At 54.1% G+C, this 26,486-nt stretch overlaps 2 protein-coding genes across 5 annotated transcripts; one reads left to right on the top strand and one right to left on the bottom strand.

Moving 5' to 3' along the window:
- Positions 1-461: 461 nt before the first annotated feature.
- On the bottom strand, positions 462-5,734 carry RITA1 (RBPJ interacting and tubulin associated 1). Of its 3 annotated transcripts, none has more exons than XM_081251745.1 (4): positions 5,652-5,734; positions 4,833-4,975; positions 4,052-4,417; positions 462-1,526 (listed from the first exon to the last, which is right to left on the bottom strand). In XM_081251745.1, the coding sequence occupies exons 3-4, from the start codon at positions 4,360-4,362 to the stop codon at positions 1,019-1,021; spliced, it is 819 nt and encodes a 272-aa protein (XP_081107871.1). In that variant the 5' UTR covers positions 4,363-4,417; positions 4,833-4,975; positions 5,652-5,734; the 3' UTR covers positions 462-1,018. The 3 variants fall into 3 exon arrangements, with proteins under 3 accessions (XP_081107871.1, XP_081107870.1, XP_081107872.1); XM_081251744.1 differs by lacking the exon at positions 5,652-5,734 and adding an exon at positions 5,149-5,417; XM_081251746.1 differs by lacking the exon at positions 5,652-5,734 and adding an exon at positions 5,149-5,417 and having other exon boundaries at positions 4,833-4,932.
- Positions 5,658-26,402, top strand: DDX54 (DEAD-box helicase 54). Of its 2 annotated transcripts, none has more exons than XM_081251738.1 (20): positions 5,658-5,868; positions 8,483-8,612; positions 11,644-11,714; positions 12,316-12,504; positions 12,629-12,678; positions 14,030-14,071; positions 14,197-14,292; positions 14,976-15,097; positions 15,207-15,268; positions 15,347-15,478; positions 16,616-16,826; positions 19,004-19,138; positions 19,933-20,163; positions 20,250-20,323; positions 20,926-21,129; positions 22,260-22,402; positions 22,491-22,604; positions 23,220-23,324; positions 23,623-23,714; positions 25,788-26,402. In XM_081251738.1, the coding sequence occupies exons 1-20, from the start codon at positions 5,695-5,697 to the stop codon at positions 26,018-26,020; spliced, it is 2,610 nt and encodes an 869-aa protein (XP_081107864.1). In that variant the 5' UTR covers positions 5,658-5,694; the 3' UTR covers positions 26,021-26,402. The 2 variants fall into 2 exon arrangements, with proteins under 2 accessions (XP_081107864.1, XP_081107863.1); XM_081251737.1 differs by having other exon boundaries at positions 23,623-23,735.
- The last annotated feature ends 84 nt before the right edge of the window (positions 26,403-26,486 follow it).

Genomic DNA, 26,486 nt, shown 5'->3' with positions numbered 1-26,486 from the left:
TCTGGGTGCAGCTCCATCAGAGCAAAGGCTTTGCTGTTCCTCTTGAGGGGCCTGACCCAGGATGGTGCGGGGCAGGAGGCAGGTGGGCCCTGACCACTTAGGCTTCCTTCCCGAGTGCTCTCCAGGTGCCATGTGGAACTTTCTGGTCTTCTTGGACCCCTCAAAGTCCAAGCAAAGTCCTAGTCACTGTGGTGGTTTTTTTTTTTTTTTTAACGGTAGGAAATGTGTATCATATATATATACATATGATTTCAAAACAAGTCAACTATAGCCCATATTCTGAGCTCAGGAAGAATCAGCTAACCCCCCAATTAGTGGTATTAGCTAGAAACCAACGGGAGGAGGATTAGTTGCCCACCTGCCACTGTCATGATTGCTATGTTATTTAACTTTGTTATTTAAATCAACTCAGGCCTAACACTGGCCTTTATCCTAAGGAAAAAATTAGCAAAACTCGCGGCTTCGATGAGCTGATATATTTAATACATGAAAATAAATACATGACTATTAAAATTTTAAATGTCCACCCACATATCACCTTGTGTTCCCTGCTGGTCCACATACTGTGCCTGGGAAAATTCCTGAGGCGTCCAGACTCAGCTGGAAACTCATCCTGAGCAGAAGCTTGGCTTGAAGGGAGGGAGAAGGAACCCTCCGGGTTGGAGATCATACCGTTTACTCACACTTGGTGGCGAGACCATGTTGTGGGTGTGATGGAGGGGGTGGGGGGACCCTCCCGGGGGACACCCCTGGGTTGGCACTGATATGCTGTGTGGCTATGACAGAACTTGAAACAGGGATCTCAAGAGGCGGCCCTCATATCCACCTCAGCGGCAAAGGCAGGGAGCAACCAGAGGTTGTCAGAAGAAAGGGCGGCACTGCCCCCCCTCGCTCTGCCCCAGGAGTGCTTTGCCAATGCCTGGTGGTCTCCCCAAAGGCCCGCCCACCAGTGCCATCCTCTGAAACTCTGCCCTTTGCTGTGACCCCATAGGCAAACCTGCAGAAAGCACCAAGAAATTCATTTCCAAGGTGGCTTTGGTTTCTGGGTGGCTCCGCCTCGTCGGGGGGTAACTGGCACTGAAACACTGACTGAATGAGCCCTGGGAGTCACCAGGGGCCTCCGGAAGGTCACTCCTGACGGGGAAGGTCTGGGATCTTGAGGCCCGTTTGTGCAGGGGGTACTGGTGGGTGGGTGACTTGTGCTGGGGACATTAAGGTGGGTGAGGGAATAAGAACGCTCCCGCCTCGGAGGGCGTGGAGAGTCTAACCCACCCACGGACAACCTCCGAGAGTCTGCCACCATCCTGCGCTCTGTCTTCGAGGGACCAGCTGGGTGAATGGCTCGCACTGGAGTCTCCCCGGGGCGGGGTGAGTGGCTGCCCCTAGGGGTAGCTGGGGGTGTCCAGAAGAGGGCATGGAGCTTTGCAGCATCCCCCTTCGTCATCCACGAGGCCTCCCAGCCGGCGCCCTCAGGTCGGGAGCCAAAGAGCGACTCATCACAGTAAGAAGGAGTGTGGCCAACCAGTCTGGTAAGCGAAGAGAAACAGTGAGATGGGGAAATAAACCCTAAAAACCTTGCCCACCCCCACCCCCACCCCCTGCCAGGCAGCTGCAGCAGCAGAGGGTTGCCTATAGGTCCCAGAAGTCCCTGTCTCCCAGCCTGGCACCTGCAGTGAGGCCACAGCCCTCATGTACCACTACCCCCATCTCTGCTATTTTTCCCCTGCCAAGTATCCAGTCCCCCTGCATCCTGCCCCACCCCACTCCCACTCCCTGGCATGTGCCCCAGGCCAGGCCAGTTTGCATATCCCATCCTCCTGACCACATTGATTGGCTCAGGAATAACCACATGACCCATTCTGCACAATAAGGTTCTGCCTTAGGACCTCTGCAGAAACTACTAGGAGAGAAATGTTTTTCTTCCACCTAGCCCTGAAGAACTGGCAGGATATAAGGGCTAAACGGCTGGTGGCCATCTCACCTGGGATGTGTAGGGGAAAGCTGCACTAAAACAGAGACAAAATCCCAAGAATGTTTTGAGCCCCTGTTATATGAGCCCCAAATGCCCTTTTTCTGCTGAAGCCAGTTTGGGTAAGTCTTCTGTCACTTGCAACCAAGAGTCCTGATTAATATAACCTTAGTCTTTACAGCCTTCACTCTTTCTCTTAACCCACTTTTCCCTTTTTGTAGTGGCCTGGTCAGTCAAACCCTCTGCAGTCATGTGGCCCTTCCAACTATATTTGAAATTGCACAGCCCAGCACCTGGCATGTAGAGGGTACTCAGTTTGAACTTCTGTGATCTGGCCTCATCACCAGAGTAGCTTTTAAAATTTTTGCATATTTACTCAGGGCTTTTCATGTGTAGGTCCAGGACCCAGCAGGTCACTTGTGTGTCATCTCATTTCTCACAACACCCAGAGGAGGGCGATATAATCCCATTTTACAGACAAGAAAACTGAGGCATAGGAAGAGTAAAAAGGAGGGTATAGACAAGATTCAAATCCAGCGCCCTGCTCAAAGAACCAAGCTCTTGATCACTAAGTCAGACTTAAGTGCCTTCTAGGCCTCTTACCTTTAATTAGATTCATTCAGCAATTTTTTTTTTATTAGTCCCACAAATATTCATGGCATACCTATGAGGTGTCAGGTCCATGGTTTTTGGCCAGGACTAAAAGTCCCAAACTGCAAGTCTTTGAAAAGTCAACCTTTTGCCACTTGATTTAGCTGTTCAAAACCATACCTGGTTGAAACCTATGTCTGTCTGGTACCAAAGTTGCTGCTCAATAGCATCTCTAATTCTTATGTACCTTCTAACTTGACACCCTCTACTTGTCAGCATCCAGCGTAAAATTCCATCCTCCAGGAGAGCATGGGGTTGACTGTTATCTCCCTTGTTTAGGAAACCATACTTCTGTTAATATAGCCTATGCTGACACCAGCATTTTTAGCCATGTTGTAGCTGTCAGGGCTGCTAATGTCAACCTGAGCCTGCCTTGTGGTCCACGGCAATTGTCAGGTAGACATGATAATAATGGGGACTTGCTTTTATCTCTGTTGAATTTTATCTACTTAAATAAACACTATTCCCATTCTCAACTAATAAATGTGCCTCTTGGCTCAGAATGGATCCTAAATATGATTGGCTAGTTATTATGGACTGAATTGCATCCTCCCAAAATTCATGCTGAATTTTAAAGAGGTAATTAAGGTTAAATGAGGCCATAAAGGTGAGGCCCTAATCCAATAGGATTTGTGTCCTTATAAGAAGAGGAAGAGGCACCAGGAGTGTACACGCTCACAGAGAAAAGCCCATGTGAGGACCCAGTGAATAGGTGGCCAGCTGCAACCCAAGGATAGGTAGCCTTCGGGAGAAAGCAACCCTGCTGCCGTCTCGACCTTGGACTTCAAGCCTCCAGAACTGTGAAAAAATAAATTTCTGTTGTTTAGGCCCCCCAGTCTATGGTATTTTGTTATAACAACCCTGATTGACTAATATACTAGTCTTCCATGTCTTTGTTCAAGAGACTGATGACAATAAATAAGATAGAGCCCTGAGGCCTCCCTCCAGGCTGATATTAATCGAAATAATCCAAATAATCTAATTCGAACTTACACTAACCACTGGCATTAGATCCTGTTTTTCTAAATTGTTTGTGAAAATGCAGCAAGAACCATTTTCAAAATGACTTGCTGAAGTTTGGAATCATCACATTTGTGTCATTTCATGGATCAACCACACTAATAATTACATGCAAATTGCTGTGTGATCTTGGGCAAATCACCTGACCCCTCTGGGCCTCAGAAGCCCATTCTAAGACATTTGGGGATGGGTATTCCACCATCACAACCATTATCACTACCGTTTACTGAGAGCTTCCTAAGTGTCAGGTTACCGTGCCCAGCACTGTACATGTCTCATCCCATTTAACCTTCTCAATAATCCCATTAGGTCCCACCTTCCACTGTGAGAAAACTGTGGCTCAGAGAGGTCAAAGTGCTTGCCCAAAGTCACACGGCACGTGAACAACAGGGCATCTCCCCATCCTGTTACCTGTATTTGTTCTTCTTCCTTGGTGCGAGGGTCAGGGTCTTGTCCCTGGAGGAGGTAGTCTCACAGCTCCCGTTGGCCCCTGAGGCCTGTGACGCCCCTGTACCCACTCCTCTGGTTCTGTTGGCCTTCCCCATCCACGGTGGGTCAAAGACTGGTGGTGTGGGCTGGGTGCCTGCAGGACTGCCAAACAAAGTCTCATCCACGTATGACGGCCTAACCTTGACCCGGCAGCTGCCCCGGCAGCGGTGCTGAACGTGGAGGGTCTGCATCCCACTGACGGCCAGCTCCACCGGGGTCTTCACGCTGCTCATGGTCTTGGGTGACAGCAGGTGTGCTCTGCCTGTCAGTCCCTGCCTCCAGGTCTCCCTATGAAAAGTGGTCATGGTGGCAACCATCTGTCATCAGCAAAGACTGGCAATCTCTTAAGTCCCCGTCCCCAGGGCAAAAAGGTCACGTTCTCCCTCAACCAGTCCTCCTCAAAGGGGAGCTGCCAATCCCAGGGGACATTTCGGAAAATTGACCTTTTTTGAGTTGTTGTAATGACGGGGAGGAGGGTGCTACTGGCAAATATTTAATGAGTAAATATGCATTCCTAGCATACAGTGTGTACTCAGTAGATATTTACAGAATGCTAAGGGGGTGAAGAATAGATTGGGCCTGTGCCTACCTTAGCACCAACCAGAAAACAAACTATGGTGGCGGGGGGCAGACAGGGCAGGCTCCTATATCCTGTACATATCTATGGGGCAGGAATAATAACCTGCATAGATCCCATGCCTACCTCCTGCAAAGAGCTCTACAAGCATTGTCTCATTTAATCTTCTCAGCAGTCCTGTGAGGTAGCTTCCATTATGTCCATTCTACAGATGACAAAACTGAGGCTTCAAAAGATGAAGTCACAAGTGTTAAGTCCCACCTATAAAGCTAAAACAGTGGAAATAGAATGTGAACCTGATAGGAGTCTAGAGTTTGTGTACTTAACCATTCTACTACTGGGGGATTACACCCAGCCCGCCAACTGCCCCACATTCACGGATCCCCAAGTCAATGTCCCGGCTGATGTTCGAGGTGCCCGCATTCTGGAGTTATTTTCCTACCTGAGCATCTTGGCTGGCTGATGTCGGCGGCAACCCACAGCGCCCCCTCCCCCCAGGCCTGGACTCCTTTGCGGGGACGCTTGGGCACCTGTGGCGCGCGGTACATCCGAGATCTGCAGCTCTGAATCCCGGGAGCACGCGACCCCTGGCAGCTCAGGCCGCCCCCGGCCCCCGCCCGGGGGACCGCGCGGGCAAACTCTACCCGGGAAACCGAGCCCTAGCTATGCATGCTCCGAGCGCGCATCAAACAGCAACCCGCGAGCGGTAAGGCGGGGCGGGGCGGCCAGAACCATTCGCTCCCGGGGGGGGGATTAGGTCCACCCTTTTCCGGACGCCCCCGGAGCTCCCCAAACCCTCGGAGAGGGGTCTCCCGCACCAATGAGGGGAGTGTGTGCGTATGTGTGTATGCATGCCAAGCCTCCGGAGGCTCCAGAAGGTGAGGGAACGCAGCCTGGGCTGCGTAGAAGCGCCCCCCCACGCCCTGCAGCGCCGTTGGTACGTACCCGCAAACTCCGCCCCCTCCCGTTTCCCTGCGCCCTGGCCCGCATGGCTGCTGGAAGGCGTCTGGCGGCCGCACCGCGGTCCAGAGCTGCCATGGCCCAGTGGAGGAAGAAGAAGGGGCTCCGGAAGCGCCGGGGCGCGGCCTCTCAGTCCCGCAGCAGCGACTCGGAGGACGGCGAGTTTGAGATTCAGGCAGAAGATGACGCCCGCGCCCAGAAGGTAGTAGCGCTGGGCTTAGACCTACGTCAGAGCCCGAGTCCCGGCTCCGCGCAGTGTCCCGCGGCCTCAGTTTCCCCAGCTGGGGAGTGGGCACGACTGAGGGTGGGGAGAGGTCGGCTGGCCGGGGGTCGGGGCAGGACCTCTGGCCTGAGCACGTGTTTCGGTGTCCGACACGCCCAGGGTCCTGACGTCCCGAGCCTCTGTGCTAGGGAGCCTGGGGCCTGAGGGCCTTCCGGCCTTCCGGGCCGGCTCTTGGTCTCGCGCTTCTCATTGGCTACTTCCTGGTCAGGGGGCGGGTCCCGGTTCTCATTCGTCCAATGAAAAGTGCGGGTGATGAAGATCAGACTTTGAGAGGGGTATTCTTGGGAGGATGAATTAAGAGAAGGCTGCACCTCTTGGCTTGAGACAGTGACGCCCCCAAACCTCTGGGAAACTAGTAATAATAAGTTAAACTTGCGTTTGTAGATAGCTTCCAGTGTGCTGTCCTCCGTGCTAAGAGCTTTACAGGCCTTATCATTTAATCCCCACGCCAACCCTGTGAGCTAAGTAGTCACAGTCGTTTTCCAGAGGAGGAAACAGAAGCCTGGAGGGGTGAAGGAACTTGACCAAGACCTCACAGCTTGTGAGTGGGAGAGCCAGGATTCAAATCCTGGACTGTATGGTTCCAGGCCCTGTGTTATTTCCACTACTGAATGCCAACTGTATGCAAATGAGGGTGGGGTCAGGTATGAGCACCAAGGGGGCAAAAGAGCTGTAGCCCATTATTTCTCACAGCCTTGTGCTTAGCGGGTACCTGGCACAGAGAAGACTCCGGGTAAGTAGGGCTTTATATGAAGAGAGAGGTCTACACTCCTCTGAGGCAGGGACCAGATGGGGACCTTATTCCACACCATCCGAGCCTCACACAGTAGGTGCTCTATAAATATGGGCCAAGGCACAGCCCTGTGTTCAAGTTCAACCCAACCTTGTACTGGCTGTGGGACCTGGGAGAAGTTGCTTAACCTCTCTGTGCCTCAGTTTCCGCATGTGTAGAAAGCTGTTGATTATGCCTCAAAAACTGTGGAAAGGATGAAATGACAGTGTTCACACATTCTACTCTACAGTAAATATTGCTGGGGCACCAGTGTGTTCCAGGCACTTTGTTATCATGTGTCTAGAATGGGGGCTGGCAAGCTTTTCCTGTAAAGGACCAGATGGTAAATATTTTGGCTTTGCAGGGCCATATATGTTTGACTTTTTACAATCTTTTAAAATTTAAAAACCATTCTTAGCTCATAGACTGTACAAGACAGGTGCAGCTCTGACCTAGAGGGTTGGTGGGGGACCATAGAGCGTCTCATAGGAAAGAATATAGACTCCGAAGCCAGGGTTCAAATCCCTTGCTGGCCGTGTGACTTTGGCAGGTCACTTCACCTCTCATGCTTCAGTTTCCTTCTCTGTAAAAGGGACTAGGTAATAGCACCTACTTCACACAGTTGTTGTGAGGATTAAGTGGGTTAATTTATTTTTTAAAATTATTTTATTTTATTTTGGCTGCATTGGGTCTTTGTAGCTGCGCGTGGACTTTCTCTAGTTGTGGCGAGTGGGGGCTGCTCTCTGTTGCAGCGCGTGGGCTTCTCATTGCGGTGGCTTCTCTTGTTGCGGAACACAGGCTCTAGGCGTGCAGGCTTCAGTAGTTGTGGCTCGCGGGCTCAATAGTTGTGGCTCGCGGGCTCTAGAGTGCAGGCTCAGTAGCTGTGGGGCACGGGCTTAGTTGTTCCGCGGCATGTGGGGTCTTCCCGGACCAGGGCTCAAACCTGGGTCCCCTGCATTGGCAGGCAGGTCCTTAACCACTGCGCCACCAGGGAAGCCCTAAGTGGGTTAATTTATATGAATGCTTAGCACAGCACCTGGCTTATAGTAAGTGCCAGGTAAGTTTTAGCCATTATTATGAATTAGTGCTTTTATAAATGTGATTTCTGAGAAGAAAGGGATAGCGCTGTAGTCCAAGAAGACTCCCCAGAGGCAGTGTCTGAGTTTGATTTAGCTGTGCTAGAACAAGTGGGTGGCAGAGATGAGGCCAGGAATGAGAGACACCAGAGCTGGGGAGGGATGATGGACCAGAAGGGGGATTGTGGAGAGGGGAGCTGGGCAGATTGGAAAAGTCTAGTATCTCACACATAGTAGATGTTTTGATTGGCTCCATAAAGTTTTGAGGGCTTTGAATGACAGGCTAGGATGATAATTATGATGATACCACCTCCTGGGCACAGTTCAAAGCTTTACACTCACCCATTTAGTCTTCACAACACGCTATGAGGCATATGCTCTTGTCATCCCCATTTTCCCAATGTGGGAATGCAGGCTCTGGGAGACGAAGTCCCTGGTCTGAGGTCAGAGTTGGGATTGAAACGCAGGCTGTCTATCTGCAGAGCCTGCTCTCTGACCCTGTGCCCTGTCCTGGTCTGGTCAAAGGAGAGCCCTTTAGCAGAGAAGTCATGTGATCTGGCAGGAGCATCATCGCCTCGAATGGGGCAAGGTTGGGGGCGGGCACTGGCAACAGGACAGCCCCCTTCCTTGCCCCCAGTGGTCTCACTCTACCTGGAATGATGCTGCCTGTGTTGCTCCCTCCCAGCTGGGACCCGGCAGACCCCTACCCACCTTCCCCACCTCGGAATGCACCTCGGACGTGGAGCCGGACACACGGGAGATGGTACGAGCCCAGAACAAGAAAAAGAAGAAGTCGGGAGGCTTCCAGTCCATGGGTGGGTGAGCCAGGCATCCGGGGACTTTGTGTGGGGGGAGCAGCAGTGGGTTATGGCCTTCCGTGCTCTGCTCTGGACCCAACACTGTGATGGGTTTGGGGGGATGGAGGCAGCGGATAGTCTCCAAGCCACTCACGGCCTTCTCGTGGGGGCAGCGGGCCTGACACGATGAGAGAACAGTTAGGACAGGACTCGGGGCGATGCTGGTGCAGGAACAGGCACAGACGTCTGGGGACTGAGCAGCATGACAGAGCTGCATTTCAGAGCCGAGGGTAAGAGATGAGATAGTTGGGTGCTGTTGGTACACCTGGCCAGCCGGGAGGAAAGCCGGACTCTTTCTTGGCTCTTTACATATCAGTAGCATCTGGAGCAAAGATTGAAACATCAAGGTGAATAGTTGTATAACCTGAAAGGAAAAGAAGCCTAAGTGTGACCTGAGCACTGTTTTATTTGACTTTTTTTCTATTTAGATGTGTGTATGCCAAAAACACACTGTAGACTTAAGTTAAAGTAAGCACTGTACCAGGAATATATTTGCAACTATAGGACAAAGGGCTGATAACCCTAATATACAAAGAGCTTTTACAAATCAAGAAGAAAAAGACAGACACCGTGATAGAGAACTGGGCAAAGAAAATAGCTCACAAAAGGAATCTAGACAGCCAAATGTGCTAAAATTCATCAAAATCAAAGGAAAAAGCCAAAACATCTACGTGGGGCTATTTTTGGCCTTTCTGAATCTCTAAGATGAAGGATTGACCAAAAAGCAGATGAAACCATGGTGCTTTCCTATCTCCAGGCCTCCCACTGTCCTCCCATCTCCACAAGCCCAGGTCACATGGAGCCTCCAAAGGCCACCTTCTCCCCCTCGCAGTACTACGTGCTTCAGCTGTCACACCCGTGCCTGCACCCATCACAGGCCCTTGTCACTTAAGACCCTTTTCTTCCTCTTTCCTTCCTTCCTTCTTTCCTTCCTTCCCTCCCTCCCTCCTTTTTCTTTTTCTTTCTTCCTTCCTTCCTTCCATCCTTCCTTCCTTCCTTCCTTCCTCCCTTCCTCCCTCTCTCTCCTTCCCTCCCTCCCTTCCTTCCTTTCTTTCTTTCCACTTCTTTTTTCTTTTGGCCACGCTGCATGGCACGTGGGATCTTAGTTCCCCGACCAGGGATGGAAAACCCGTGCCCCCTGCAGTGGAAGCACGGAGCCCTAACCACTGGACCGCCGGGGACTTTCCGACACCCTTTTCTTTTAATTATGAAAAATTTCAAACATATAAAAATTAGGAAACAGTGAGTCTCCACATACCCATCACCAGCTTCAGCAGTTTTAACCACTGGTGTTGTTTTATCCACACCCTACCCACTCATGGCCACCATCCCGGAGGATTCTGAAGCAAATCCCAGGCATCCCCTCCTTCTATCCCTAAATACTTCCCACCTGCCTCCAAGAGATGCAGGACCCTCCTACACCTAAAACAAACACAGTTCCTCAGTATAATCCAAGGTCCTGTCAGTGTTCAGACGCCCATTGTCTCATGGCATTAAGAGCTTTCAAATCACAGGAATAAAGGTGCAGACGGAGAGAATGAACTTGAGGACACGGGGTGGGGGAAGGGTAAGCTGGGACTGGGACGAAGTGAGAGAGTGGCATGGACTTATATACACTACCAAATGTAAAACAGATCGCTAGTGGGAAGCAGCCGCATAGCACAGGGAGATCAGCTCGGTGCTTTGTGATCACCTAGAGGGGTGGGACAGGGAGGGTGGGAGGGAGACGCAAGAGGGAGGAGATACAGGGATATATGTATATTTATAGCTGATTCACTTTGTTATACAGCAGAAACTAACACACCATTGTGAAGCAATTGTACTCCAATAAAGATGTTAAAAAAATTATTAAATGACACTAAAATTTGAATATTCTAAAAAAAAAAAAAAAAGATGGGCTTTTTTTTTTTTTTTTTTTTGCTGTACGCGGGCCTCTCACTGTTGTGGCCTCTCCTGTTGCGGAGCACAGGCTCCGGATGCGCAGGCTCAGCGGCCATGGCTCACGGGCCCAGCCGCTCCGCGGCATGTGGGATCTTCCCGGACCGGGGCACAAACTTGTGTCCCCTGCATCGGCAGGCGGACTCTGAACCACTGCGCCACCAGGGAAGCCCGGGCTTTTTTTTTTAATGTAAACTTTTGACTTTAATATAACATACTGACAAAAAATGCACAAATCTTAAGTGTCCAGCTCAATGAAGTTTTACAAAGTGAATGCACTTGTGTAACCACCATCCAGATCAAGATAAAGAGCATTACCAGCACCCCAGAATTTCCCTGGCCCTTCCAGTTATTACTTTCCATCAGATGTAACCACTAGTTAAACTTCTATCACCATAGATTTGTTTTGCCTGTATTTGTAACTTTATATAAAATGACTCGTTCAGTATGTGATAATTTACGTGTCGCCTGTCTCTTTCAAAATTAGGTTTGTGAAATCTAACCATGTTACTAGCTTTTTCAAGCTGTTCAATTTCATTGATGTATAATATTTCATTTTATGAACATATCTACCACAATTTATTTCTCAACACAGTGAATGAAAATTCCAGGTGCTAATACCTACAAATGTGATCTTTTTTCATTTTAGCTGTTTTGCTGGGTGCACAGTGGTGGCTCACTGTGGTTTTCGTTTGTATTGATAGTTCTCTAGTGACTAATGACGTTGACCACCTTTTCATATACTTTTTAGCCATTTTACCTCTTCCTTTGTAAAATGCTTATTAAGGTGGGTTGTTTTTGGTTTGTTTTGTCCATTAAAATTGTTATGTCGGTGAAAAAAAAAGCTTTCAAATCAGAATCCAAATGTGGTTCATACCCCACAATCAGATTTGTTTTTTAAGTCTCAGTTAACCGATCAGCTTTGCTCTATCACTTTTCTTTTTTTCTTGCTATTTATTTGTTGATGAAACTGTCATTTGTCCTGTGTAGTTTTCTGTCATGTGTCATAGGGGCTCCTCTAGCCCCCTGGCCATTCCCATGTCTTTCCCAGGCTTGAGCTACCCAGTGTTCAAAGGCATCATGAAGAAGGGCTACAAGGTGCCAACACCCATCCAGAGGAAGGTACGGGGCGGGGAAGCTGATGCGGGTCGGGAGGTGGAGATGGCCAACCTGGCCCTCTTGCCTGGCCTCTTGACCTTCACCCCTTGTCCCATCTGTCATATCTGTCGTCCCCTCTTACCCTGGCCGAAGCCCCACGAGCCTGCCCATTTCACAAGTGGAGAAAGTCGGGCCCGGCAGAGCAGAGGTTCGATCCTGTGCCTCTTTGCCACTTAAGCTGCCCACTGCTGAGCCCCTGCCCGGGCAGCTCACAGGCACCCCATCATCACCTGTGTCTCATGTTTGTTGTCCTCAGACATTTAGCCAAGAGGGAGATAACGTTTCTCTGGGATCCTGAGGAGGATGACTAGCTGGGGAGATAGAGTCTGGCTTAACCTGAAGAAGGTTGTTCCAGCAGTGGAAAGAGTTGGGGGTAATGGGCTGCTCAGCCCCGGAGGTGTGCAAACAGGCTCTAGCAAGAGTGGGATCAGGGCTGGGGGACAGGCGCCATCCCTTTTGCTGAGATGCTCTGGTTTGCCCACTCCCTGCAGACTTGAAGCTCTGGATCATGTGGTGCTTGGGTGCAGGAGCTGACCCCTCCCCTCCCCTGCTCATTCCCCTGCAGACCATCCCAGTGATCCTAGATGGCAAGGATGTGGTAGCCATGGCCCGGACAGGCAGTGGCAAGACGGCCTGCTTCCTCATCCCCATGTTCGAGAGGCTCAAGACCCGCAGCGCCCAGACCGGGGCCCGCGCCCTCATCCTCTCACCCACCCGAGAGCTGGCCCTGCAGACCATGAAGTTCACCAAGGAGGTCGGTCTGTCCAGGCTCAGGGACGGGGTGGCTGGGCTGAGCTGGGACCAGTCAGCGAGGCCCGAGTGGGCTGAGTCAGCTCCCATCGTCGGCTCTCAATCTCTCTCTTTCTCTCTCTCCACAGCTGGGCAAGTTCACTGGCCTCAAGACTGCCCTGATACTGGGCGGGGACAAGTAAGAGCCCCCTCGGTGCCCTGTGCAGTGGTCCCCCAAAGCAGACGTGCCCCACGCCTCCCCATCAGATGGACTGAGCTTGCACTGCTCATTAATAGCAGCAACTTCTCTGCACATTCTTAAAACACCAACAAGGGGGGCTTCCCTGTTGGCGCAGTGGTTGAGAGTCCGCCTGCCGATGCAGGGGACACGGGTTCGTGCCCCGGTCCGGGAGGATCCCACATGCCGTGGAGCGGCTGGGCCCGTGAGCCATGAGCCATGGCTGCTGAGCCTGCACGTCCGGAGCCTGTGCTCCTCAACGGGAGAGGCCACAGCAGTGAGAGGCCTGCATACCGCAAAAAAAAAACCAAAACCAAAACCAAAAAAAACACCAACAAGGGGAAAAATACAGTAAAATACCAAAAGAAATTTCACACACACAACTCAGACACAGGTTCTGATGCTTCTAAAAGCTGGTAGTGCACTGGGTCACCCAAATGGGTCACTTGGTTGTGTATGTTTTCATATGCTTGATTTGGGGCTATTTAAAGTGGAATGCAGACAAATAGAGGATGTTTGTAATGGCTCAAATCTGCAAAATACTATATTTTTCCTGATGTAGTTGCACCATCCTTCTAAGGTAGCAGGCACCACACCTGTTTTACAGATGAGCTAACTGAGGAAGCGACGGGCTCAGAGAGCCGCACAGTGGTCTGGTAGTAGAGCTAAGATTAGAACCCCTGTGCCCTGCCCCACAGTTTCTCCCTCAAAGCTCAGCCCCTTATTCTTTTCTCAGAGTGTCACTGTCACCAGTCGCTTTTGATTCTCACTGAGAGTGTTTTGCTTTTCAGTGCTCTCTTGCCTACATTGTAACTTATTATCTCTATTGTTGTGATTGTCAGAAATACCTCCATAAGCTGGACCTGGCCCAGAATTCTGCCTCCTGGTTCCTACAGGTGTCCCAGGGGTGTTTTCAGAGGAGAACTAAAGTTAGGGATGTGTACTCAAACGGTTTGGGAACACAGACACAGATCCAGGAAACCTGATTCTAGGTGGAGCTGGCAGTCCCAGAGTTAGTTGCTAGGTGGCGCTGTGGGTCAAAGGCCGTTTTGCTGCAATATGAACAGAGTGAATGAGATGGGTTCCGTGGCTGAGTCTATCTTTGGAGAACTTTGTTGTTATCAGTCCTTTTGTGTGTTTGAACCTGTAGTTCTTGTCAGGGCAGTGCTTTTGCCTAGTAGCTCAGCAGTAGCTTTTCCCCAGTTCTGAGCCTGGGGTCAAGGTGTGGGACTCTGCTGAGCATTTGGAGATGGGAAGGGAGAGAGACAAAAGAGACCTGTTCTATCAAGCTAACACCTCTTCTTCTTCCTAGGATGGAAGACCAATTTGCAGCCCTGCACGAAAATCCCGACATGTGAGTTTGTGGATTGGGGATGATGCTCTGGGGTCCCTTCCCACATGGCCAGGGTCTGGGGAGTGAGAGGAGGGCTATGCTGGTGCCCTGGCCCTGGGTGACCTGGCCTGCACAACCACTTCCAGAATCATTGCTACCCCTGGGCGCTTGGTGCATGTGGCTGTGGAGATGAACCTAAAGCTGCAGAGTGTGGAGTATGTGGTCTTTGATGAGGCTGACAGGTAAGGCTGCAGTTGCATCCCCGGGCACTTGTGTCAGGGTTGACCAGGAGGAAGGGCTCTGCCAGGAGACCTATGCAGTCGAGATCAAAGCAGCGTTTCCCCAAAGAGGGCCACAGACTGTAGGCAGTGCCAGAGCTGATGGGGTTCCCTGGACCAACAGTTTTTCTTTTGTATTACTTTTAGGAATATTGAAAAGAATAGTAAAACAACAAACACATGATTTGAAAGAGATAAAAAACAGCACAAGGTTGAAAGCACAGACTGGAGCCAGACAGGTGGGATCAAATCCCAGCTCTATGAACCTGGGTAAATCCCTGAGGGTCTGCGGGCCTTGGTGGCCTCAACTGCAAAGTGGGGATCAAATAGCGTGTACCACACAGGGGTGCCGTGAGGACTAAAGGGGTTGATATTTTGTAAAGTGCTTAGAACCATGCCTGGCCCAGAGTGAGGGCTGCTGGCATTTATTTCAACATGAATTTGTAAGAAATGTAACTGAGGCCAGACCTAAGATTTCAAGGTCATTATTGCTTAGGATGAGGTGGTTGAATAGAGAAAAAGTGAGCTGAGTTCAGGAAGCACCTGTGCACCTAACAGAAAGTGTGATGGGGGCAAGGATGACAGGTTTGAAACTTATAGGCATGGAAGCCCCTGTCTTGACCCTGTGCTGCCCTCTGCCCTCCCAGGCTCTTTGAAATGGGGTTCGCAGAGCAGCTGCAGGAAATCATCGGCCGCCTCCCTGGGGGCCACCAGACTGTCCTGTTCTCTGCCACGCTGCCCAAGCTGCTGGTGGAGTTCGCCCGGGCTGGTGAGGGAGCCAGAGGAGCGGGGCTGGGGGCTGGGACGCGTGTCAGCGCCTGGAAGGGGCTTGTCCCTCAGCAACTCCCCCTCCCATCCTCCTCTCTTGCCCACCGCAGGCCTCATGGAGCCTGTGCTCATCCGGCTAGACGTGGACTCCAAACTCAACGAGCAGCTCAAGGTGAGGCTCCACCCGTGCCCCTTCCCGGCCCGTGGCCTGGACCCTGTGAGCCAACCGGAGTGACCCTTCTCCCTGCAGACCTCTTTCTTCCTCGTGCGGGAGGATGCCAAGGCTGCTGTGCTGCTGCACCTGCTGCGCAGCCTGGTGCGGCCCCAGGACCAGACAGTGGTATTTGTGGCCACCAAGCACCACGCGGAGTATCTCAGTGAGGTGAGCTGGGGGAGGCCCGCACCTGACCCGGGCCTGGGGACCAGCACGGACTCCATCGCCACCTCTGAGCTGCGGTTCCATGCTCAGCCACCAGAGAGCAGCACCAGAGCAGGACTGAGGCCTGGCCAGAGCTCTGTGCCTTTTTATTCTTTTAAGTTTTTCTTATAAAAAATTCCAGACATGTAGCAAAGTCAGAAAACAGCATAATGAACTCTCAGGTACTCAGTTATCAACTCACATCCAGTCTTGATTCATCTAATATTCCCCGTTCCATCCAGGGTATTTTGAAGTGTATCCCAGCCGTCCTATCATTTTTCTGTAGATATTTAGTGTCCCGTGTGTTTCACTTTTTTAAATTGAGGAATAGCTTGCACGCTGTAATCTGTGTAAAGTGCCCTAATCTTACATGAGCAACTTGATGAGCTTTTCTACACGTGTATATCTGTGACCCTCCTGGGAAGAGGTCCACGAACCCCCAAGGCTGCCAGGGCCCCTCCTGAGTCAATGCGGCTGCCTTGGGTCAACCACACCTGAGTTCTGTTATCTGAGGACACGGTTCGCTGGGTTTCACTTATATGACACACATTTACCGGTGCTTCCTCTCTGTAGCTGCTGGGGTCACTGATGAATAAAACCAAAATAGTAGTTTTTAAAGAGCAGTTAACACTTTCACCGGGCCCTATTCTCAGCACTGTATGTGTATTGGCTCATTTAATTCTCATAACAAAGCTACAGAGAGGCAACTGTTCTCCCTGTTCTACAGACAAGGAAAGTGAAGGCACAGAGAGATTAGGGAACTTGGGCAAGGTCACAGAGCCTGTTAGTGACAGTCAGGATGAGACTTGTGTCTTGGGGGGGCACTTGCAGCCTCCCTGAGGGAGACCTCTGCATGTGCCATCTTTTTTTGACATTCAGACAACCCTGCAGAGGTGAGAGGTGATATGAGCCCCATTTATACTGATGAAGACCAAACCGAGGTCACCCAGCTGAGCTGGGGTTTATACTGAGGGCGCCTGATTCCAGAGCCCGTGCTCTTACGGCCATGTCATGGCGCCCACTGCCACGGCCCAGCCTCCTCTCCTCTCCCCTGCCCGTCTCCTCACCCTGTTCCCTCCCTCTGGTCTTCACTCTGGGCAGCTGCTGACGACCCAGCGGGTGAGCTGCGCCCACATCTACAGTGCCCTGGACCAGACAGCCCGCAAGATCAACCTGGCCAAGTTCATGCATGGCAAGTGCTCGGCCCTCATCGTGACTGACCTGGCAGCCAGGGGCCTGGACATCCCCCTGCTGGACAACGTCATCAACTACAGCTTCCCCGCCAAGGGCAAGCTCTTTTTGCACCGCGTGGGTAAGGAGCCTGTGGCTGCACTGGGCACCAGGGTGTGTGTGTGGGGGTGTCCCAGCGGGAACTGAGGGCACAGGGCTCGACTCCTGCCACTGCAGGTGGGGAACTGAGGCCCAGGGAGGGCACCAGTCAATCAGGATCTCTGGGGAGCGTGGCCCAGGCCGGCTCTGGTGGGCAGCCCTAGACTCTAAGGAGGTGATGCTCCCGCTTTCTGGGTTCCCCAGGCTGGTGCTTCTCTTTCCCATCAGGAACTTGATGACGCGGCCCCTCCTCCCCACAGTCCTCTCCCTACTGCTCCCTCTTTCTAGCTCCTCTCCTGGGAGCAGCCTTTAAACAGCATCCCGACCCCCCTCTGCCTCCTGCTCCATCAACTGCAGACAGTCTCCTGACTCCCGGCCTTGTCCCGTCAGCCTGTCGGGCCCCACCTTCCCCTCAGCCCACCCAGGCCAGCTCACTCCATTTAATTTTTCAGTTATAAAAGTAAGGCCCTCACGTAGTGGGAAAATTTGAAAGTGGAGCAAAGCACCGAGAAGGCAGGAAGTCACCCTCCCCTCACTGGTGATGTGCCGGCCACAGGTGCTCACCCAGCACTCCTGGTGGGCCCTGGTCCACGTGTTCTACTTGCTCTTCTTGTCTTCGCAACAACCCTGTGTAGTGGGTACCAGCAGCGTCAGCTCCATTTTACAGATGAGGAAACCGAAGCAGGGAGGTTAAGAACTGGTCAGGTGTCTCAGACGTAGCAGAGTGGGGCCACTGGCATTCTTTTTTTCAATTGTGGTGAAATATACATAACATACAATTACCATTTTAACCACTTTCAGGCGTAAGTTCAGTAGCATTAAGTACGTTCACACTAATGTGCAGCAATCACCCAGCTTCCATCTCTAGAACATTTTCGTCTTAACAAACTGAAACCCTGGACCCATTAAACCCATTCCCTCTTCCCCCTCCCCCAGCCCCTGGTAACCATCAGTCTACTTTCTTTGTCTTCTTTTAACTCATAAACGGGCGTGTCATGTTTATAAATACAAGTAAGTTAAATAAGTGTGTGTGAGAGAAGCATCTGGTGGGCAAGTTCCTTGGAATTGTTCTGCATAAGATTGAACATCGTCAAATGAGTAAATTCTGGCTGCCCACAGTGGGCTGGCCGTGGGCGGACCTTCGGGGTGCGAGGGAGGCCTCCACCTGGGTCTCCAGCCTCTTCTCCCTGTTGGCAGTTGCATGCTGTGCCCTCGATTCCGTTTCTTTGGGAGGGCTGGCCCTGCACATCCCTTGAGGCGTCCTCAGAACCCCCAAAGGGAATTTCTCATGTGCCGCGTGACCAGCAGTGTGAATCGGACTACCGCAAACGAATCTTCCGAATGTGGTGACACTGGGTTTCTGCAAGAAGCAGAAACAAGCCAAGGCGTAATGCTATTCATGGACCGACTTACCACAAAATTAGAGTCACCCTGGATGTTTTTCTTGCCTCTGTATACATCATGCATGTTTTTCATTCACCATTTAAGCATCATTCCGTAACGGGTCAGCAAATTGTTTCTGTAAAGGGCTGGATGGTAAATATTTTAGGGTTTGGAGCCATTTAGTCTCTTAGAGATCTCAGCCCTGGGAGCATGAAAGCAGCCACAGGCAATATGTAAATGAAGGAGCACAGCCGTGTGCCAATAAAACTTTATTGACACAGACAGGCTGCGGGGGCGGGGGGCGGTGCTGGATTCGGCCAGGGGCCACAACTTGCAACTCCTTTCCTCAGCTGTGTAATTCCCACCACGTGGTCATCAGCTAATTAATCCTCTGTCCTTAAGTCTTTAAGTGGTTTCCATTTGGGGTCAGTTCCCGGCAGAGCTGGGGTAGGTGTCCTGTGGGTGAATCTTTGCACCCTGGGTTATTTCTCTGGGTAAAAACCCCCCAAAGTGGGGATGCTGAAGACTTGTGAGACTGATGAAGAGCAGTGTCTTGCCTCTATTCCTGCTAACCTCCCAGAGCACCATGTGGGCTCACGTACTCTCAGGCAGGTAGCCCCGGTGACTGTCACTGCCTTGCCCCCTTTTGTAGGTGGGACACTGCTCAAGGAGGTGGGGCTGTGGCCTGGCTTGCACCTTTAGGGTCTGGCACGTGGGACTCGTGCTGGGCTGTGGGGTCCTTTGCCTTTGCTCCCGCTTGACTACCTTCTCCTGCAGGCCGTGTGGCCCGGGCTGGCCGAAGCGGCACGGCCTACTCCTTGGTGGCCCCAGATGAGGTCCCCTACCTGCTGGACCTGCACCTGTTCCTGGGCCGTGCCCTGACCCTCGCCCGTCCGCACGAGGAGCCCTCCGGTGAGTAGAGGCTGGGGAGGGGCTGGGGTCCCCCCTGGAGTTCATGGTATGGATGGGGGTTGGAGGTGGGCCAAGCTGTCCTGGCTTGGGAACTTGACCCCAGGGGAAGGTCCCTGTATTTATTTTTTTAAATTTATTTTTGGCTACATTGTGTCTTTGTTGCTGTGCACGCAGGCTTTCTCTAGTTGCGGCGAGCGGGGGCTACTCTTAGTTGTGGTGCGCAGCCTTCTCATCGCGGTGGCTTCTCTTGTTGCAGAGCACGGGCTCTAGGCGCGCGGGCTTCAGGAGTTGTGGCACGCGGGCTCAGTAGTTGTGGCTCGCGGGTTCTGGAGCGCAGGCTCAGTGGTTGTGGCTCACGGGCTTAGTTGCTCCGCGACGTGTGGGATCTTCCTGGACCAGGGCTCGAACCCGTGTCCCCTGCCTTGGCAGGTGGATTCTTAACCACTGCGCCACCAGGGAGGCCCAAGATCCCTGTATTTTAAAGTCAGTAAAGAGCCAGATAGTACATATCTTAGGCTCTGAGGTCACGTGATCCACGGCAGCTCCTTTCCCGTGCCCTGTAGTGCAAAATTAGTCACAGACAACACAGAAATGAGTAGATCGGGCCATGTTCCATAAAACTGTACTTGTAAAAACAGTAGGAGCTGCTCGATAAGTGATGGTTTCTCTTTGGGGATTATTTTGTGATTCAGGACCCAGAGTGGGGCTGGGGAGGGGAGGTGGGGCCCTGGGCAGGCGGCTGGGCCGGAAGGCCTCTGACCAGGCCTCTGACCGAGCTTCTGGCGGGGAGGCAGGCGTGGGCGGCGGGGACGGCGTGCTGGGCCGGGTGCCGCAGGGCGTGGTGGACGATGAGGACTGTGGTCTGCGGACCAGCCTGGAGACGTCGCTGGAGCTTCGGGGCCTGGGCCGTGTGGCCGACAACGCCCAGCAGCAGTATGTGCGCTCGCGGCCGGCGCCTTCGCCCGAGTCTATCAAGAGGGCCAAGGAGCTGGACCTCTCGGGCCTGGGCCTGCACCCCCTCTTCAGTGAGTCCCTGCGTCGGGCGGGCGGGGGCTGGCGGCAGGCCTCATGGAGCCCACTGCGGCTTCACGCGTCCCTCCGTCCCCACCAGGCTCGTGCTTCCGGGAGGAGGAGCTGCAGCAGCTGCGGCTGGTGGACAGCATCAGGAACTACCGCTCCCGGGCGGTGAGTGCGGGCCCTCAGGGCTCCGGTTGAGCTCCTGACCCCCCGCAGGACCCCAGCGGGGATTTTCTCAACCCACGGCTTTGGCCGTGTCAGCACCTCTATAGCCACCCCTTGTTCTGGAACCATCCCTGCTGGTCCACAGCAGGTTTCCCCCCGCTTCCATACAGTTGGGTAGACTGAGGCTCACAGAGGGCACTGACACGCCCGAGGCTGCCAGAGGCCTGAGGAGCTGGCTTTCGATAGCCTCTCCTCTCCTCCTGATTCCCATCAGGTGCCCCGTCTTGTGCCTCTGGGAGGTGTACCCAAAAGCAGGAAAGGCCTGCCAGCCAGCGTCAGGAAAAAGGGGCTGGAGCCTGTTGTGGTTAAGGGCACTGGTTTTGGAGCCAATGAACCTGGGTTGAAATCCCAGATCTGGCTTGTCCCAGCTGTGTGACCTTAGGCAGGTTACTCGCCTTCTCTGGGCCTCCCTTTGTCATTGTGAAAAGCAGGTAACTAGTGTAAGGGAATTGGGAGGAATGCTGGAGAGAGCACACCAAGCTGGGGAGGGTAGAGTTGGGGAGGAAGCGGCCACTGGGTGAAGGCCTTGGGTGTCCCCTCCACAGACCATCTTTGAGATCAACGCTTCCAGCCGGGACCTGAGCAGCCAGGTGATGCGTGCCAAGCGGCAGAAGGATCGCAAATGCATCGCCAGGTTCCAGCAGGAGTGGCAGGAGCGACAGGAGAGCCCGGCCGTCCCAGCCCCGAGCCTCCCAGCACCGCAGGAGGAGCAGCCTGAGAAGGAGGAGGCGGCAGGAGACAGTGTGGAGGTGTGCAGGCCCCACCCTGGGGACCCTGGAGTCTAGCCTGTGGTTGGGGGAGCAGTGGGTCAAGTCCCAGCAGCCCATGGGGTGGACCTCAGGGCTTTGAGCAGTCACTGGGAGTGGATGCAGTGATTCCAGTCCCACCTCCGACACTTGTGGAAATCAAGGGAGGCCTCAGCTTCCCCATCTGCGGAGTGGGGTCATAGTCTCGTCCACCATTCCTTGCCTGAAGCCCTGGGGGCCAGATGTGATTCAGGATTCAGAATCTTTATGGTGGGTCCACTGTGTATGATGTAACACCCTCAGCAGGGTCTGGGGTGTCACGGTCGTCAAATGCATCAGTTTCCACAGTGAGACCCACACCAAGAGGATGGGCAAAGCCTCTTGTCAGCTCAGGTCAGCTTTTGCCACCAAGTGAATCTCAGGAAAGTTTGTTTTCAGAATGTTGTGGACTAGGGCTCTGCAGCCAAGTGACTGCGGTACCCACTCCTGGGTCCGCTGGGCAGATTCAGGATGGTACGTGGAGGATTCCCACAGGCCTAGGTAGCCCTGTCATTGTCATCATCGTCGCCTTGCCTCAGCCTGGGGTCCGGCAGGTGGGAAGGGGCGGAGCCGGGACTGTTGGTAGCAGTGGGGACATGACTCAGGCAGGGTCAGGCACTGGGTCCTCGTGGCGAAAAGCAGGGCTGGGGGGCCAGAGTGTCCCGTTCGCCTGGTGGGTAGGACCCTGGGCCTGCTCATCTTACATTTGATTTGGACAGAGGGTACCGTAGGCAAAAAAATGCACTTGAAAACCCCTGGACTCGTCCACGTCATAGAGAGCAAGTCCAGACCCAGAGAGGGACAGGGCCTTGCCTTGGTCAGATGACCTGGGGGACCAAGCTGGGACTGGAGCGTGGTGGGCCTCATCCTAGTTGGCACCCTGCCCTCCCCAACTCCCGCCTGTCCTGCCTCTGCTGGTGCTTGAGGCAGGGGTTGTGGTGCATGTGCAGATGAGGAAACGGAGGGTCTCAATGGCAACACCAAGCTTTCAAAGTCCCAGCAGCCCCTGACCCTCAACCCTAGCTGGGCTGGTGGGTGGAGAGGCCAGTCCAGTCCCTGGGGCCTACAGGTGACACTGGGCCCCGGTCCACCAGGACCTCTTCACAGAGGTTGTGGGTCGGAAGCGGCAGCAGCCAGGACCCGACCGAGGAGCCAAGAGGCGGAGGGAGGAGGCCCGGCAGCGGGACCAGGCGTTCTACATCCCCTACCGGCCCAGGGACTTCGACAGCGAGCGGGGGTGAGTGGCCGCTGGTCCCGGGTGGGGCAGGCGGGCCTGATGGGCCCCCCTCCCAACCCCATGGTATCTCCCCACCCTCCCTCTGCAGCCTGAGCATCGGTGGGGACGGGGGTGCCTTCGAGCAGCAGGTGGCTGGTGCTGTCTTGGACCTGATGGGGGACGAAGGCCAGAGCCTGACCAGGGGCCAGCAGCAGCTCAAGTGGTGAGTGAGCCAGTGGGCACACCTCTTCCATGCCCACCTGTCTGCCGCTTGGTCCCCACAAAAGGTGACCCCCTCCTATCCTGACTCCCGTTTGATCCCCTAGAGCAGGAACTATGACACCCTCACCCCTCATTCGGTCCTCACAGCACAGATTATGACGCCCACCCTGTCCTGCCCCCATGTGGTCATGCACAACAGGGATCTTGACCCCATCTGTCCTCTTGGGGGGCTAGTCCTGCTAGACAGGGGCTCATGACCCAGTTTGCCCATTTGGACTCTGGTTCTGGAGAAGTGATGTGGCTCAACCCAGGGTCACAGAGCCAGGAGGTGGCCAGGTGGGGGTTGGGAACCCTCCAGGGTCCCCTGTCCCTGACCCAGGCCCCCAGGTTGGAGCTAATCCCCTGACCGCCACACTGCCTTTTGAGACCTGGGCTGCCAGGGAGTGGTGAGGAGGGCCAGGGAATGGGCCTTTAGGGGGCACCTGCTGCCTGCCAGATGCCCGGCATGCTGCTTTCCTTAAATCCTCCAACAACCCAATGAGAGGGTCGGGGAAACAGGCCTGGAGGGGAAGCGGGCCACCTCCCTCCACAGCACACCTCCCAACTCTTCCCACAGGGACCGGAAGAAGAAGCGGTTTGTGGGACAGTCGGGACAGGAGGACAAGAAAAAGATCAAGACGGAGAGTGGGCGCTACATCAGCAGCTCCTACAAGAGGGACCTGTATCCTGGAGGGGGGTGGGGGGCAGAGGGGGCGGGGCCAGGCAAGTGCCTTCTATATCCACATCTACTGTGGGTGGGGGGCGGGCTCAGGAAGGGGCATGGTCTGGCTCCTCAGCCACCCCAGCTCCTACAGGTGGGGGCTGGAGGGGGGGCGGGGTCGAGCGGATTCAGCCACCAGACCCCCTATAGGTAAGCCCTGTATCCTCTGGGGGGCAGGGGGGCCTTGCTCCCAGCCCACGGTTGTCTAGGGCATCTCTCTCTCGATGCTGCACACAACCTCCTTAATGCAGCCTCCCAGCTACCAGAAGTGGAAACAGAAGCAGAAAATTGATGATCGTGACTCAGAAGAAGAAGGGACATTTGACCGGCGTGGCCCAGAGCGAAGAGGTGGTAAGCGCGGCCGAGGGCAAGGTGAGAGCCGGGGTAGGATCGTCCGTAAAACGCAGGTTGTCAGGTGGCACACTTGGTCGTCTTGGGTGCTTGGTCCTCTTGATCTGGCCTGGGTCCCTCAGTGAGTGACACGCTAAGGTGGGATTTGAACTCGGCTCTGCTGCAGGAGCTTGTGCTCAGTGACCTCGGCTGGGGCCGGCTGCCCCGCGTGCCAGGACCTCGGTCGGCCCCTCAGGGCAGAGGAGCTCCTTGGGAGTGGTGACACTCGGGACTCTGAAGGGAGGAGACTGGGGCCTGGGCCCCGTCCCACTGCAGCCCCACCTTTGGGGCCGAGCTTGCTGTCAGAGAGGGGCTCCCGCTTGCTGTCTGGGGCCAGGCTGTGTGCTGGAGCCTCGCCGCACGTGACCTGGGGGCGAGAAGGCTGAGAATGGCTGGCGTTCAGGCCAGGAAACAAGTCGCAATGACTGGCCCTGGGTCCCCTGGCTGCCTGCTCGCTCCCCTGGCCCCCCCAGCCAGGGTTGGGGAGCTTGAACCTGTCCTGGGCCTCTTTCCGCTGGGCCCTGGCCCTGCTTGTCTCGAGCCCGCAGGGCTGCTCACTGCCTCTTCAGCGTCCGAGTCTGTGTGCTTCAGCCTGGGGACGCTGTCTGTCACGGCTCCAGGCGCCCCTCTTCTCTGCCTCACCCAGGGCCGCCTCTGTTGTCTGCACGTTCCCTCTGTCCCCGTTGACATCTCCTCTCTGATGGTGGATATACCTCTTCTGTTTCTCCCTGTTTCTGTCTTGGATTTTCTCTGACGCATCCTCTCTCTTGTTCTGTAGGTGTCTTTCTCTCCAGGTCTCTGTTTCTCTTTCTGCCTCTGACTCTGTGTCCCTGTCCATCTCTCTGTCTCTCTTTGTCTCTGTTTCTCCCAATCTGTCTCTGTCTTTCTGTATCTCTCTCCGTCTCTGTCATTGTTCCTGTTCCTTTCTCTCCACACACACGCACGCGCACACACATACGCGCACACACACTCCTCCCAGTCTCTGTCTTTCCTCCTCTCTTTGTCTTTCTGTGGGTGTGTCCCTGCCTCCCCCGGACCCCCTCATCCCTCAGTCCTCAGTTCCCAATTTTATCTGGAGTGAAGCTGGCTGCCGCTGTGGGCTTGCTGGACCCGGGGTGGTGAGGGTGGCCTGTGAGCTTCGGGAAAAAGCAGCTGTTCTCCCCCTGTGCTTTGTCCTCACTGGGGGTGGTGGATCCCTGTCAGGTGGCCTGGCCCCTGTGGAGACATCTGGGGTGGCCTTAATGGCCATCTGCGTGGGAGCCCTGCAAGGCTACTGCTGTGGGCGGGGAGGAGCTGGGTGAGGCAGGTGAGTACAGAAGAGGAGGGGCCAGGCCTTGGTGGGGAGCCAGGGGCGGGGGTGAGACCTGCCCGCCCAGAGAGCCGGGAGGTGGCGGGTGGGGCCACCAACCACTGCTGCTGCTGCTGCTGCTGCTTTGCTGGGTGACCTCGGATAAGTCCCTTCCCCTCGCTGGCCTTCTCTGATTTCTCTCCTGCCAGAGAGAGGTTAAGCTACAGCCTGTTTTCATCTAACAAGCCTAGAGCATGTAGTCCAGAGAGGGTTTGGAGTCTGGGTCCCCAGTGCCTGGCATAGAGGAGGCACTGAAAAGCCTTTGTTGAATGATTTGATTGTAATAGTTACACTTAGGAGGCCATACTGTGGACTAGGCCTTGTTCTGAACCCTGCACACATAGTAACCCATTTACTCCACATTAGGACTTATGAGGTAGGTGCTCTTATTCTTAATTCATAGGAGAGGAAACTGAGGCACAAAGAAGTAAAGTAGTTTGCCCAAGGTCCAAGAGGTCACAGCTGGGACTTGATCCCTGGCAGTTTGGGCTAGAGGGTCCATGCTATTGCCCATTACAGTAGACTACTTAAGCTTTATTAAGCAATTACCATCTGACACATGTTGGGGCCACAGCAGTGAACACAGAACGAGAGTGGGGACAGGGGAGCATCCCGGAGGCTTCTGGGAGGAGGAGACATTGGGAGTCGACCCAAATCCTGAACTCCCTGAATCTCCATCCTGGCAGGTGCATCCCAGCCCCGCACCCCTGGTGCCCCCACAGGCCGCGTGCGCTCAGAGCTCAAGACCAAGCAGCAGATCCTGAAGCAGCGGTGCCGAGCCCAGAAGCTGCGCTTCCTGCAGCGTGGGGGCCTCAAGCAGCTCTCTGCCCGCAACCGGCACCGCGCCCGGGAGCTGCAGCAGGGCGCCTTCGGCCGGGGCACCCACTCCAAGAAGGGCAAGATGAGGAAGAGCCTGTAAGGAAGGTGATACAGCCCCGTGGTTCCTCACCTGGTCCAAGTGTGGACATCAGCAGTGTTCCCCGTGTACCACTGTGTGCCTGACCCTGAGCTGGATGCTGGGGGGCTCCTTGCAGAAGCCGTGGTCCGTGCAAAGGAGTGCTTGCTATACGGCCGCGAAGGGGCAGCAGCTGCCTCTGCCTAAAACAGGGTACGTTTGAGCAGGGTGTTGAAGGGTAATGGGTTTGCCAGCAAGGCCGGGCAGGCCACGACCTGAGTTGGCAACTCGGCTGCTGCTGCTTCTGTGTGTTCTGGATTCAGAGGTGGTGGCCACATGGGTGTGAGCCCTGAGCGCCTGAGGCCTAGTGGTGTATTTTTAATGTAATAAACCTTTATTGAGCGCCTCCAGTGGACCAGGAGCATTGAGTTGGAAGGGACAGACCCGGGTGCTAGAATCCCAGCTAGTGTGCGGCTGAGCCGAGAGCACG

Source organism: Mesoplodon bidens (genome assembly GCF_964165515.1).
Source record: "Mesoplodon bidens genome assembly, chromosome: 13".
NCBI lineage: Eukaryota > Metazoa > Chordata > Mammalia > Artiodactyla > Ziphiidae > Mesoplodon > Mesoplodon bidens.
The sequence above is the reverse complement of the archived record's forward strand: the minus strand, read 5'-3'. Positions and strand labels throughout refer to the sequence as shown.

Coding starts and splice junctions, on each gene's coding strand:
- DDX54 (XM_081251737.1), top strand. CDS start 5,695: ATGGCTGCTGGAAGGCGTCTGGCGGCCGCACCGCGGTCCAGAGCTGCC. Junction 11,715..12,315: donor CAACACCCATCCAGAGGAAG/GTACGGGGCGGG, acceptor ATTCCCCTGCAG/ACCATCCCAGTGATCCTAGA. Junction 14,293..14,975: donor GTCTTTGATGAGGCTGACAG/GTAAGGCTGCAG, acceptor CTGCCCTCCCAG/GCTCTTTGAAATGGGGTTCG.
- RITA1 (XM_081251745.1), bottom strand. CDS start 4,362: ATGAGCAGCGTGAAGACCCCGGTGGAGCTGGCCGTCAGTGGGATGCAG. Junction 1,527..4,051: donor AGGAAGAAGAACAAATACAG/GTAACAGGATGG, acceptor TTCGCTTACCAG/ACTGGTTGGCCACACTCCTT.